Raw genomic sequence first — 12,607 nt, forward strand, 5'->3', positions numbered from 1 at the left:
TGCGCGCCGGGTATACGCGGCGCTGCGCACGGCCACTTCGCAGCTGCGGCAGCGGCTGATGGCCGGCCCCTAGGGGGCGCTCACAGACCACCCCCCCACCCGGCAATGGCGCAGACGCGTGTGTGGCGGCTCACACGCTCTGTACACATATGATCACTTACACGCCCGTGCTGCCAGACACGCGAGCTTCCCCAGCTCCCAGGACAGAGGGAAGGAAAGCGTCCTACCGAAGGGGGGGCGGATTAGATGCTCGTTAGGCGGTCTCCAGGGCAGGTGACAGAACCTCAGGAGCTGGGAAGAGGACCGTAGAAGAAGCCGATGTTAGGGTCCCCCCTTCCCCATACATTACAGGTGCGTGCCCAGGTCCCGTCTCAGGGCTGGAGTTTCCTTCCCGTTCAGGACGCTTCCCGCCCTGTCCTGGTCTTAGGAACCCGCCTGGAGACCGGGAGGCATACTTTTTTTTCCTCTTTAGAAAAGGAAAGTGTTGGCGCAAGTTGGACTCAGTGACTCCTGAGGCCTTTTCCAGTTATGACTTATTATGAAGAAGGAACTGGACCCAGAGGCCATAAAAGGAGTTGGTGGGAGCTGAGAAAAAACCTTGGTGCCTGGTTTGGCCCCAGCCACAGGCCCAAATGTCCACTTGTTTATTTGTGCTTCTGCCTGCTGTGGGGTGCCAGGGGGCAAAAGCTGAGCCCATTGGGTCCCTGGCGTGGAGAGGGGATGTAAAATAGGACATACTTCTGGGGGCCCAGAGCCAGATTCTGGAGCAGAAGAGACCTCAGGTTCTGCCTGAATGGGGAGGCTGCTCGGCTGGGGTGGCAGTTGAGGGTTCTTGAAGGCCAGAGGGCAATGAAGCAGGAGCCCACCACCTCAAAAAGTTCAAGTTCAAGAAGGCTGCCTTTATGAGGCCTGGCTGTTGTAATTGCGGGAATACAGTTGTGGTAGGATTTCTAGTCACCTCTCAGAATACAAGGTCAATAGAAGCAGGTACACCAACGACAGGACAGGGTCAAATGAGCTGGCATCTACCTGTGGTCCCCTTGGGAACTGAGGTTGGAGTCAAATGACCCAGCTCGACCTCTACCTAACTTCCTGGTTTGGGGGATCTTATCTAACATCTTTGGGCCTCAAATTCCTCATCTGTAAAGTGGGGACAAGAGCTTCTCCATAGGGGTGTATTGGGATTGAAAGTGGTATAAGTACCCCTTCCATCTGCCTTCCCTCCTTTCCCAGTTCTCAAAGTCCTGGTGCTTGTTCACTAGGACTCCTTCCAAGTCCTAGTTTCCACAGAGCAGGTGGGGTCCAGTGGGACGAAGGTTGGGGAGCAGCGCCCTCTGGTGGTCGATGTCAGGAGCGCTCGGTTATTCCGTGAGGACACATCCGGGCTAACCTGCTTAGTGCCTGACGGTCTCTGGCAAGTTAGAGCCTTCGTGGGCTGATCCTGGGGCTCCACTTAGGGAGGCTTTTCCTTCTTGCCTCAGTTACCCCCTTGAGCAAGCAGAGAGAATTCTGCTTCCCCACATCATCTCCCCTCTCACAGTCCAGCTTCTCCATCTTTAACAGGCTTCTCTCACTTCTGCCCCGGAGGAATCCATTTGGCATTTATACTGTGCTTTACAGCTTACACAGCACTTTGACACACATTACTCGTCCCTGAGGTGTGCCGTTTCTGGGTGGTGACGGCACTAGATGGATAGAGGATGTTGGTTTGGAGCGTGGCTCCAGCATACCGGGCCGATTTGGATCCTGCCTCTTCCGTCCAGCTGTGTAACCAGGGTGACGTTCAAAACCTTGAATAACCAGTGGGACAGTCAGCGACCAATCAGAACAGACCCTGCCCTAAACACCAGGTACAGCCAAATGTGTGTACCTGCTGAAGATTCTGGAATAATCTCAACCGCACGGGGCCTCGGTTTCTCTATCTGCAGTATGGACACGATGATCCTAATAATACCACGTTATAGGGCTGTTGTGGAGACTAAAGTAGTTATTGGCTGTAAAGGGTTGAGAAACCAGTGTCTGGCACATAGAAGGCACGCGAGAGTTAGCTTTATTACTGGTCCCGTCTCAGACTCAGTGACTCAGGGTGATCGCCACTCTTAAGGGAGACTCCCCACGTGAGCCCTCTATATGCACCCGAGCTCGCCTCCTGCCTCACTTCCAACTTCCCACACCTCCTCGTCTAGCCCTCTAGTTATTCCACTCGCCAGAAGTGCTTCTCAAACTTTACCATGTATCTGAATTTCTGGGATATCTTGTTAAATTACAGATTATGATTGAGGAGGTGTGCGTGGGGTCTGGGATTGCGTATTTCCTACTAGCTCCCAAGTGCTACTGATGCTGGTCTGAGAAGCAAGACTCCCAGAGATCACTGCAGAAACAGAAGTGTCAGCTGATTGCTATCTGTAAATATTTATTGAGCACCTACTCAGTGCAAGGCCATGCAAGGATCCAAATAGTCCAAGGGCTGGGTTCCAACCTCAAGCAGCAGACACGTTATCTCGCACAACTACAGGTTAAAACTATCAGGCCGAAGGGTTAACATGTGCCCAACAGCAGGCGATGCATGTGGTGAATTCATTCTCTTCACTGTAGCCAGAGGGATGCTTTAAACAGGTGAAGATCTTGGCTTCGGCCAAGGCATTTTCTTTTCTTCAGTAGAGGGGATCTCCAGAGAGGGCTGACAGCTGAGGGTCCTTGTGTCTGCAGCCTGTACTCCCAGCACGGGGGCACCCTACTCCTTCAGGGCTGCAGGGGACCTGGATGGTGCAGCACAGTGCCCACATGGGGGGACTCACTTTGGCAGGAGGGTAGGATTCAGAGAGGCTGGCAGAGGGAGCGGGGAGTCCAGCAGGGGCATTTGCAGGCCCTGATCCCAGGGTGGAGATGAAGCAGAGGGGCTGAGGCAGAAGTTCTCTCCCTTGGTTCCCTGAGGACAGCGTGGGATGAATCATGGGCGTGATGTAGACCTCAGGAGGCCACAAACACATCCTTGACTTTTGTCCTTGTGTACTGTTTTAGTGTTACCAGTGCCAACTTACCATCAATCAGCTGCTACACTTCATACTTCATCATCTTATGCAGATGACCCTCAGGTATCTTTTCAAGAGCAAGTGTTCTTCAGCTGAAAATAGAGAATCAAACATCCAGCATTTGCAGAAACAAGCATTCCTGGAACTGTTCTGTGGTTTTGGTCCTTTGATAAGAAAGCACTAGGGGACTTCCCTGGTGGCGCAGTGGTTAAGAATCCCCCTGCCAATGCAGGGGATACGGGTTCGAGCCCTGGTCTGGGAAGATCCCACGTGCCACGGAGCAACTAAGCCTGTGTGCCACAACTACTGAGCCTGCGCTCTAGAGCCCGCGAGCCACAACTACTGAAGCCCACGTGCTTAGAGCCCGTGCTCCACAACAAGAGAAGCCACCGCAATGAGAAGCCTCTGCACCACAACGAAGAGTAGCCCCCGCTCGCCGAAACTAGAGAAAACCCGCACGTGCAATGAAGACCCAATGCAGCCAAAAATAAATAAGTAAATAAATAAATTTATTTTTTAAAAAAAAGAAAGCACTGGGTACATCTCCCCCCCACACCCCATGTAATATCTTGTGGGCCTCTTTGAGGACCCTCTAGATGCCCACATTGTGTTGAATGGATGGTTAGGACAGTGGTCCTGGAAGCAGCCAGCGGCAGTGCGGGGAGAGGCCAACAGATGGACCATGAGAGAGGGAAGAGATGGGCTGTGCCCGGGAAGGAGGCTTGCTTGGTGTCTAGGACACACCAGCTGGCCTGGTTTTGTGAGCCTGCAATCTGTGCAGTCCCACAGGGCTCCGTGCTTGGTTTTATGCTTTGCTGTCCCTGTCCTGACATTCTTAATACTTTTTGAAGAAGGGGCCTTGCATTTTCATTTTGCACTTGGGCCCCATAAATTATGTAGCTGGTTCTGCTCCACAGCTTTGGTTCCTAGGCCCAGGGCCCATTCCCGAGGGGTCATCTGGGACAGACCAGGGAACCTGGGCGGTGGGGAGGTGGGCCTGGGTGAACCCTTGAACAGGTCCTATGTGTGAATCTGGGATCATGGAGCCTGCTTCACCCAGAGGGGAGGAGCGGATGAGGGCTGCAGGCTTTCTCAACTGAGAATCAGGCTGTGGAGGTTCACTGCCCGCGAAAGCCAGCCCTGCGGCTGCTCTTTCAGAGATGCCAGATGCCTCCTGCCCTCTGAGCCCCCAGTCAGCTGTCAGACTGTTGACAAGAGCCGTGAAGATTCACAGGGAAGGAGCAGATGCCTCGCTTGCTGGGACGGGCAGAGTGTGCCCTGGCTCCTGGGTCAACAGCTGGTCTGGATGTCGATGCTTGGCCTGTTCTCTGTGGCCTGGGTTCATAAACCCATGGCCCTGAGTGCAGCCCGGCTTGGCCCATTGGACAGGCGGAGGTGGTAGTGTCTCCCTGGAGACAGATTGTGAGAGGCTTGGGTGTTACCCTGTTTTGACGGGTGCCTAACGAAGGAGGAGCCTGAGAGGCCTGGATAGACTGTGTCACTTAAGTCCCAAGACCCAGTTACAGTGCTGAGTTCTGAGGGGTCCCCCAGGCGGGCCTGGGCCAGCTCTCAGGCCCAAATTTAGGTCACTGCTTTGTCTTTACACACCTGCTACTCTTTCTGCTCCTGTCGTGCCTTGTCCCTCACCTTCTGCCGCTCCAGGTTTGAACCTTATCCTCTCTCCTCTGTGACTGACGCCACCTGCCTCAGTTTACCCATGTGCTTGTCACTTTCACTCCTTTGCAGTTTACTCTCAGTGGGCAGCACTGGGGCCCGTTCCCTACCTTGTCCCACCGCCCCTCATTTTATTTTTGCATTGTGGCCCCCAAATTATGGAGCCGGTCTGCTGATAGGCTCACCAGGGCTCGAGATCAGAACCTGACAAGGGGTTCTGAGTGCTGGAAGCGTCTCGCAGCTCTGAAAGGGGAGCGAACGTCCACAGTCCCATGGAGAGGCCGCGCTGAGAGCCCGCTGTGTGCCAGTGAGGGTGACAGTGCGGGCCGGGATGCTACAAACAGAAGCGCTTTACTTCAAGGAGTTTACCCAGCAGGGCGTTTATAAGTAGGACAAAGCCTGGCGGTCCAGGGGCCACCCGGGCAGGAGCGGGGGGAAAAAACCCGAGCGGCAGGGAGTGGAGTTGGGGCGTCCGGCTTTGGGCGCACACCCCGCCCCGCCTGGGTCGCCAGTCTCCGAGAGCTGAAAGGGCCTCTGTGTTCCGTCTCCCGCCTGCCCGCGGGCCAGGAGCGCATTTCCTCAGCTGCGCCAGACCCCGGAGGCTCCGCAGACCCTCTGGGGACAGACACAAATAGTTCCGGGCCCAGCTGCCTGGTCAGTTACCTTGGGAACCAAACTCAATCGCCTGACGTCACTGGGCCGTTGCGCAGCAACCGGCAAAGACTCTCTCTGCAGCTCTCCCAGTCTCCGCGGTGAGGTAGCCGTCGCCATGGAGACGGCGGGGCTGGGCAGGGCGGTGGATGACCCCGCCCCTCGTCGCCCCTCGCCCTCCTGGCCGCACCCTCCGTTCCGATCCGGTGCTGCTCCTCCCCGCGACGGAAGGGGACCAGCCCCAGACGAGGAAACAACGCCGCCTGGCCTCGGGCCGGCCGGCGAGGGCCCCGTGGCGGCCTGAGTGAGCCCCGCGGCCAGCCGGTTTCTCCCCCAGAGAAGGGCCTTTGTTCGCCGTCGCCCATCTGATTGACCCCTTTTTGCTTCGTGTTTCTCACCAGGCGCCAACCTGGGTCCCTGCTCTGGAAACAAGGAGCAGGTGGCAGCACGGGGCGTTTCCATTCCCCTCCCCTCCAGCCGCCTAGGACATCTATCTCAGCCGCGCTAGGCCATCTGCCTTGGCGGAGGACACACTGGGCCCTGCTCACGCCACTCTGCTCCCATCCTTGGTTCCCTCCTCCACTCCTGCGCCTTCCCCTGGCGTCTGTGCTGAGGCATTCACTTCCGCGCCTGCTGTGCTGGGTGCGGTTTGGCCAGGCCACCCCTGGGTGGGGAGAGTGGGGAGGGAGGGACCTACCTGAGCACTTCGCGGAGTTTCTGGCATGGGTGTCGTTCCGAGGCTGCTGCGTCTCCCTGCCCATCTCCATTTCACACCGTAGCAGATTATCAAGTGCCGAATCCCCAAGTGCAGACTGGGAGATGAGGCCCAGAATCGTTCAGGGGCCATCAAAAACTGCATTTTGACAAGCACTCATAAAATACAGGTGGTCAGAAACAAAACCATGTGTTTTAGGTGAGTCCTATTTTCTCATTGATTGATATTTAAAATTCAGAGCTCCAAAGGAATAATTTTCAATCCATGGAGCTGGAGGGAGAACACGTCACAATGCCTCAGATCTTTCCAAAGCACATGGTTAAGGGAAAGTTCTGATTGTGGGCAGAACGTTCACAGACAAGCTCACATGTAGCGGTGGGCGCTCTGCAGGGCTTAGAACCTGAGGCTGGGCTCTGTGTGGTCTTGTGCAAAGAGCTGATCTCATCCGGAGTGCCCTCCTGGTTTTGTGGGAAAAGTGACTATTATTTACCGGGAGGGCTTTCAGATGCAGGTGCGGAGGGAGGTCAGGGCTGTGCCACCTGCTGTGGGGAACCCAGGCGGGCCAGGAGAGGACACGTTGCCTGGCTCCCTCGTTTTGTCTCTGGGAGGGGCGTGGCTCAGGGTGCTCAGAACTGCCTGCTTAGAGAGGTACCACGGGCACTGGCTGAGGAAAGCCTTTCCAACATGTGATCCAGCCTGGGCCAACCAGAGTCCTTCCCCTTGGGAAATATCAGACTGGAGCAGGAACCAGACCTTTCCTCTTCGTCTGGAAAGCGCAAGGCTGTGGGCCCAGAGCCTCCAGGAACCTCATTCCCCACGAGAAGCAGAGGCTTGGGGGAGGGGCAGAGTTGCCATGGAGGCAGAGCACATAACAATGGAGGCGTCCTGCTAGCTTTGAGTCCCTGACACCAGGCATCTTGAAAGCCGGTTTCTTCTCAGCCCTTCTCTGCCCAGCCCACCAAATCCATGGGTTTTTGTCACTTTCTGTTAAGAGACTCCTGCCTAATATATAGACGATGGAGGTGTCCTGACAGCTTTGAGTCCCTGACACCAGGCATCTTGAAAGCCGGTTCCTTCTCAGCCCTTCTCTGCCCAGCCCACCAAATCCATGGGTTTTTGTCACTTTCTGTTAAGAGACTCCTGCCTAATATATAGACGATGGAGGTGTCCTGACAGCTTTGAGTCCCTGACACCAGGCATCTTGAAAGCCGGTTCCTTCTCAGCCCTTCTCTGCCCAGTCCACCAAATCCGTGGGTTTTTGTCACTTTCCGTTAAGAGACTCCTGCCCAATATACAGACAATGCAGAAAACCACAAGGAAGGAAGAACACTAACATGTCACATGCCTACTGTTAAATGCTATTTTTTGTTTTTTTATATGCATTCTTGACCAGAGCATCCCTGTGAGGCATTTTGTAGACGAGGAAATGGTCCATCTTCTAGGACCGCAGTGCCCACTTGAGGACTCCACAGGGAGGGCCAGTGCAAGTTCAGTGGATACTGCCCATCCGGAGACTCCTGGGCCAAGCCCTACCCTTGAAGCCACAGTGTTCCTCTGCTATCTCCCAGGACTTGTCGGTTTCCTTCTGTTAGCCATGCCCCAGCCGGGCTCAGAGGTTAGGATGTTGTGCCTTCCCATGGCTCTTAGGTCAGCCTAGATGTTTCTTTAAGCAGAACCTCTGCTTACTGGCCAATCTCTCAGTGGCAGAATGTACAACCAAAACGACTGTTGTTGATCCTAGAGAAACGCTGGTGGCTGTCAGGTGTTAACCCTAACGTATAAACCAGAAGGGGTGCGGAGGCACCAGCTTTGTGGGGGTGAATTTATAACTTGGTTGTGCCTCAATTCTCAACACCAAAGGGTACCCTACACACAGCCACCCTGTTATTCTGACGACCGCTCATTCTTTTTCCCCTTACACACCACCTCTGTCTCTACTGACTGCCTCTCCCCAATGCTTCAATAGTTGTTCAGTTTTTATTCATCCAACACGGTGGCCTCACAGGCTCGTGATGGGCTGGGTCACCCCCACTTGCTGATTGCTCCTGTGTCTCATGAATTGCTTCCTCTTGCCTATAAAACGGGGCATTTCTCCAAGCTCCTGCCTCTGGGCCTTTGCTTTCTCGCTCTGGCCAGAGCTGAGGTGCACCCACTTCTCTCCAAGTTGGATTCCTCAGCCCTGAGTGCACGGCCCTGACCTTTGGCCCAGGTACAGTAGCACCTGGCTACCTGCAGGTCCCACCTGCAGAGAAGATGCGTTGTCAGGCATATTTGACAACACAATTGTTAATCCCACCGCAAAGAGGAAGGCCAGGAACAAGCAGGGAAATTCCGTTCTTAGTACACAGCTCCATGGAACCCTTCTGTCCTAATAATCACAATGATCGCTGACACTTATATTGCACTCAACTGTGTGCCAGGCACCTTTCCAAACCCCTGACTCATTGAATCCTCACGGCAGCCTGACACCGTAGGTGTATTGTCATTTGACAGATGAGGAAACTGAAACACGGGGGGATGAAAGTAACACAGCTAGAAGGAGGTAGAGCCAGGATTCAAGGTGGCCTGACCCCCAAAGCCATGCTCTTCACAACTCTACTGGCTTTCACACACAAAATGTTGTTGGTCCAGCAGCCCCTCCTGTGGGGAACCCCCATTTCTGGACTGACCCTGGCCTCACAGGTGGACATGAGGCCCAGGCCAGGTAACGAGGTATTTCACTCCCACAGCCTCAGTGACTGGTTCAGCAGAGAGCATGGGAGCCAAGCCAGGCCTGGCAGTGTCCTCACCTGGGACTCTCCTGCCAGATCCAGTGGAAACAAGGGCCTCTCTCTTTCCAGGAAGGTGGCTGAGTGCCTGGAAATGGAGCCAGCACAGAGGGGCTGAACTGGAAAGACAGAGCCCTGAGGACACGGCTGAGCCCTGGGTCCAGACAGGCCCGCACTTGGCAGTTGTGCTAGTTGGCTCAGCCCTTCCCCTGACCTGGGTTGAGCCTGGTTTCAATCTTTCATTCACCTTTGCAGTCTCAGTATCTAGCAGTGCCTGGCGTATAGTGGCACTTACCTGGTTCAGAAAATATTTGTTGAAAGCATTTGAGGTCCACCCTGGCAGCTCTGTCTCCCACGCTCTGCTCTGGGCTCCAGGCAGGTTGAGCTGCTCAGCCGCCCTCCCCCACCAAGCCCCCATCACGCCTGCCTCGACTTTTGCTGTCCATGCCTCTGTCGGGGACACCATCTCTCCTCTCTTTTTAGGTCTGAGTCAAGGAGGCCCTGATACTGGGATCTGAACTGACCATCTCCCTCCTCTGAATTCTTTGCTTTCACTACATGGGGACAGTTCACGTCTCATCTACAGAAAGTGGCAGCTCCTTGAGGGAAGGGGATAGACACACCTGGTTGTCTTCTCATCCCCTTGGGGCCCGGCATCAGACCTCCTCACAGGAGCCATCTGCCGGGTAGGGGTGGTAGGGTAGTAGACGCATGCCTCTGGGGATCAGGCAGGTGACTCAGTACTGACACAGGCCAGGTATTTCCCTCTAGAGTAGGCAGCTCAGCTGCCGGTTGCCCAGAAGAAATAAGGCCCCTACGTTTCTCAAGAGAAGCAGAAATCCATGTTTTTATTTGAAATCTCCTGGCTTTTAAACATTAGCAACTAATTCCCAATTTAAGAAACACTGTGTAGGGGGAGTTCCCTGGAGGTCCAGTGGTTAAGACTCTGCGCTCCCAATGCAGGGGGCCCAGGTTCGATCTGTGGTCAGGGAACTAGATCCCGCATGCTGCAACTAAAGAGCCCACATGCCGCAACGAAGATCCCGCAAGCGGCGACAAAGATCCTGCGTGCCGCAACTAAGACCCGGCGCAGCCAAATAAATATATCAATAAATATTAAAAAGAAAAGAAACACTGTGTAGGGCAAATCCATCAGTGGGCTGGCTTCAGCCAAGGTCTCCCATTTGGAGACGCTGCTGGGAATGAGGGATGGATGAATGAAGGAATCCACAGCCAGGGCTGCAGCATGAAGGTGTGTGGGTTGTGATCTGTATAAGGCACCCAGCCAAGGGCAGGGGTCGGGGCTGATGTCCAGCCAGATCTTTACTCACCAAGTCATGTGGCCGGCATGGCACTGTGTCCAGCCAGAGGGTGGGCTGCTGGCTTTCCACAACTCCTGAAGCCCGCATGCCCTAGAGCCCGTGTGCCACAACTACTGAACCCATGCGCTGCAACTACGGAAGCCCACGTGTCTAGAGCCCGTGCTCCGAAACAAGAGAAGCCACCGCAATGAGAAGCTCGCACACCGCAACGAAGAGTAACCCCTGCTCGTCACAACTAGAGGAAGCCATGCACAGCAACAAAGACCCAACACAGCCAAAAAAAAAAAAAAAAAACCACGGAAAGAGACCCGGGTCTAGGGTGACCAACTTATCCTGGTTTTTGCCTGGGGTTTTCTTGGTTTTAAATCTGAAAGTCCCATATCCCAGGAACCCCAGGCAAACCGGGGTGGTTGGTCACCCTACATAGATCCCTGAATCCCCCTGTGTCCCCAGCCTGCTGGAGGATAATAATCATGACAGCTGAAGTATGTGAGCTTCCTAAGTGCCAGACATCATGCCTTAGGACCTGTGTTGTTTCCCTTACATCCCATAACATCTTCATCATGTGGGCTCGTTATTTGTTCTACAGAGGAGAGTTGCAGGTTCAGAGGGTGAAGGGATTGGCCCATGGCCAGTTGCCACGCTGAGGTCTGAGCCCACACTGGTCTCATTCCCGGCTCTCAACCCCACACTCTCAGTCCCACGATCAGAAAGCCTGGCTGGGTGTCCTGAGCCTGCTAAGCCAGTAGGCCTTGGGGAAGGACCAGATCTTACTTCCTCAGAAATGCACTTACCTGGTTAGAGGTCCAGCCAAGATCAATGTTTTCAGGTCTGAGCCCTGCAATGCTTGGCCTCCCAGGCCTGCCCAGGCCCTTCTCTTTCTGCACTTTGGCCCCCAGCCCATGAATGGGACAACCCGAGAAGCCCTCAGGGGACACCTTTCTGTTTCCAGAACACTCTAGCCCCCTCCTGTCCCTCCACCCTGTGTCCGCTGCACAGACAAGGTATGAGGCTGGCGCTTGGAAAATAAACGCTCGCCGGTGATTTATTGCCCGGTCTGGGGAGAGCCGTCCAGGGTAGGGATGCGTGAGAGAGTCGGGCATGTGTGCTCCCGGGGTCTCGGGAGGCTGCCGAGCGCGGGGCCTCGTCCAAGTTGGGGCCGGCCTGGGCCTGGCGTGGGGCGAGGTGTCTGGTCAGGTGGTGCATGGCCGAGAGGATGCCCTCTACGGTCCTCCGCGCCACCGGTTCCAGCATGTGGGTGACGGAGTGCAGGGCCGACTGGTCCCCACTGCCAGCCCGGAGGATGAGGCAGAGCTGGCACTCCCCAGGATGCTGGAGATGGAGTGCAGGCTGGGCCCCGTGTTGTGCAGCAGGTCTGTCACGGAGCCGTGGCCGGAGGCCAGGGTGCCCGTGGCCATGCCCATGGCAGTATCAGACCACACCAGGATGTCTGCCAGGGAGCTGATGGACCCCTCACCCCCGCCCAGCAAGCTGGTCATGGAGCACATGTAGTTGTTCTCACTGGCTGTGGAGTCCAGGGGCCTCCTCTCCACGGCTGCCACTCCGGGGCCCGGCGAGGCAGGGGCTGATGGCAAAGCATCAGTGCCAGGGTTTAAGGCCTCCTGACCCTCGGGTTTCTCCTCAACAGCTTCAGCAGTGTCAGCAGCCCGAGTGTCAAGCTGGTCATTGGCATCGGCTGTGCTCACGACGGGCTGAGCCTCCGCATTTGGCGGGGACTGTACCGCAGCGCTTGGGGTAGATGGAGCTAGTTCCTGTTCCCTGTCTGGGACGCCTGCCGCTTGTGGTGTCTCTTCCTTAATCAGGGAGTAAAGTTGGAAAATCTGAGGATTCTGAGCCGTACTCGACTCTTGCGCCAGCTCTTTCTGCACGAGGTTCTGGAAGCCCGTGGACCTGTGCAGGGCACCTGGGGCCAGGGGGGCAAGCAGGGCTGTGGGCTCCTGGGCTCCTGGGCATGCCCCGCGGCAGCCTCACGCTTGTCCTTGTCCCCAGACGCTGACGTGGCCCCCAAGGTGGCTGGCTTGGAAGCCTGACCTACATCCTGCTGTTCAGCCGATGCTGCAGTGTCATGAGCCGTTGGGACATCTGCAAGGAGGGGGACCTGGCTTTGGGACCGCACTGTTGGGATGTCTGTACACCTGCTGTCACCATGTGTGGGGATGCTGGAGGCTCTGGCCTCTCCCGAGGGCGTGGTGGTCATCTAGGCCCTCTGTCACTTGTGCTGGTTGAGGGAGTGGCCATGGCCCCACTGGGCTGAGTTGTCCTGGTGGTGAGGTCACAGGGGGCTGTGGAAGCTGGCGATGTCACAGGCACCTGCACAGCAAGGGTCCTGAGCCTCCGGAGAGGCTGCCCTAGCAGGCTGAGTCTATGGGACTATTCGTAGCCAAGCCTGAGGGTATCTAAGGAAAGAGAGGCAAACGTCTTGGA

General features: G+C 55.7%; 1 protein-coding gene across 1 annotated transcript; it reads right to left on the bottom strand.

Moving 5' to 3' along the window:
* Positions 1 to 10,736: 10,736 nt before the first annotated feature.
* On the bottom strand, positions 10,737 to 12,380 carry TEX44 (testis expressed 44). Its single transcript, XM_067739933.1, is given in 4 exon segments — positions 10,737 to 10,745; positions 11,264 to 11,454; positions 11,457 to 12,086; positions 12,329 to 12,380. Coding segments are annotated over 4 exon segments (882 nt in total).
* Positions 12,381 to 12,607: the final 227 nt, after the last annotated feature.

The sequence above is a fragment of the Pseudorca crassidens genome, chromosome 6, assembly GCF_039906515.1.
Source record: "Pseudorca crassidens isolate mPseCra1 chromosome 6, mPseCra1.hap1, whole genome shotgun sequence".
NCBI lineage: Eukaryota > Metazoa > Chordata > Mammalia > Artiodactyla > Delphinidae > Pseudorca > Pseudorca crassidens.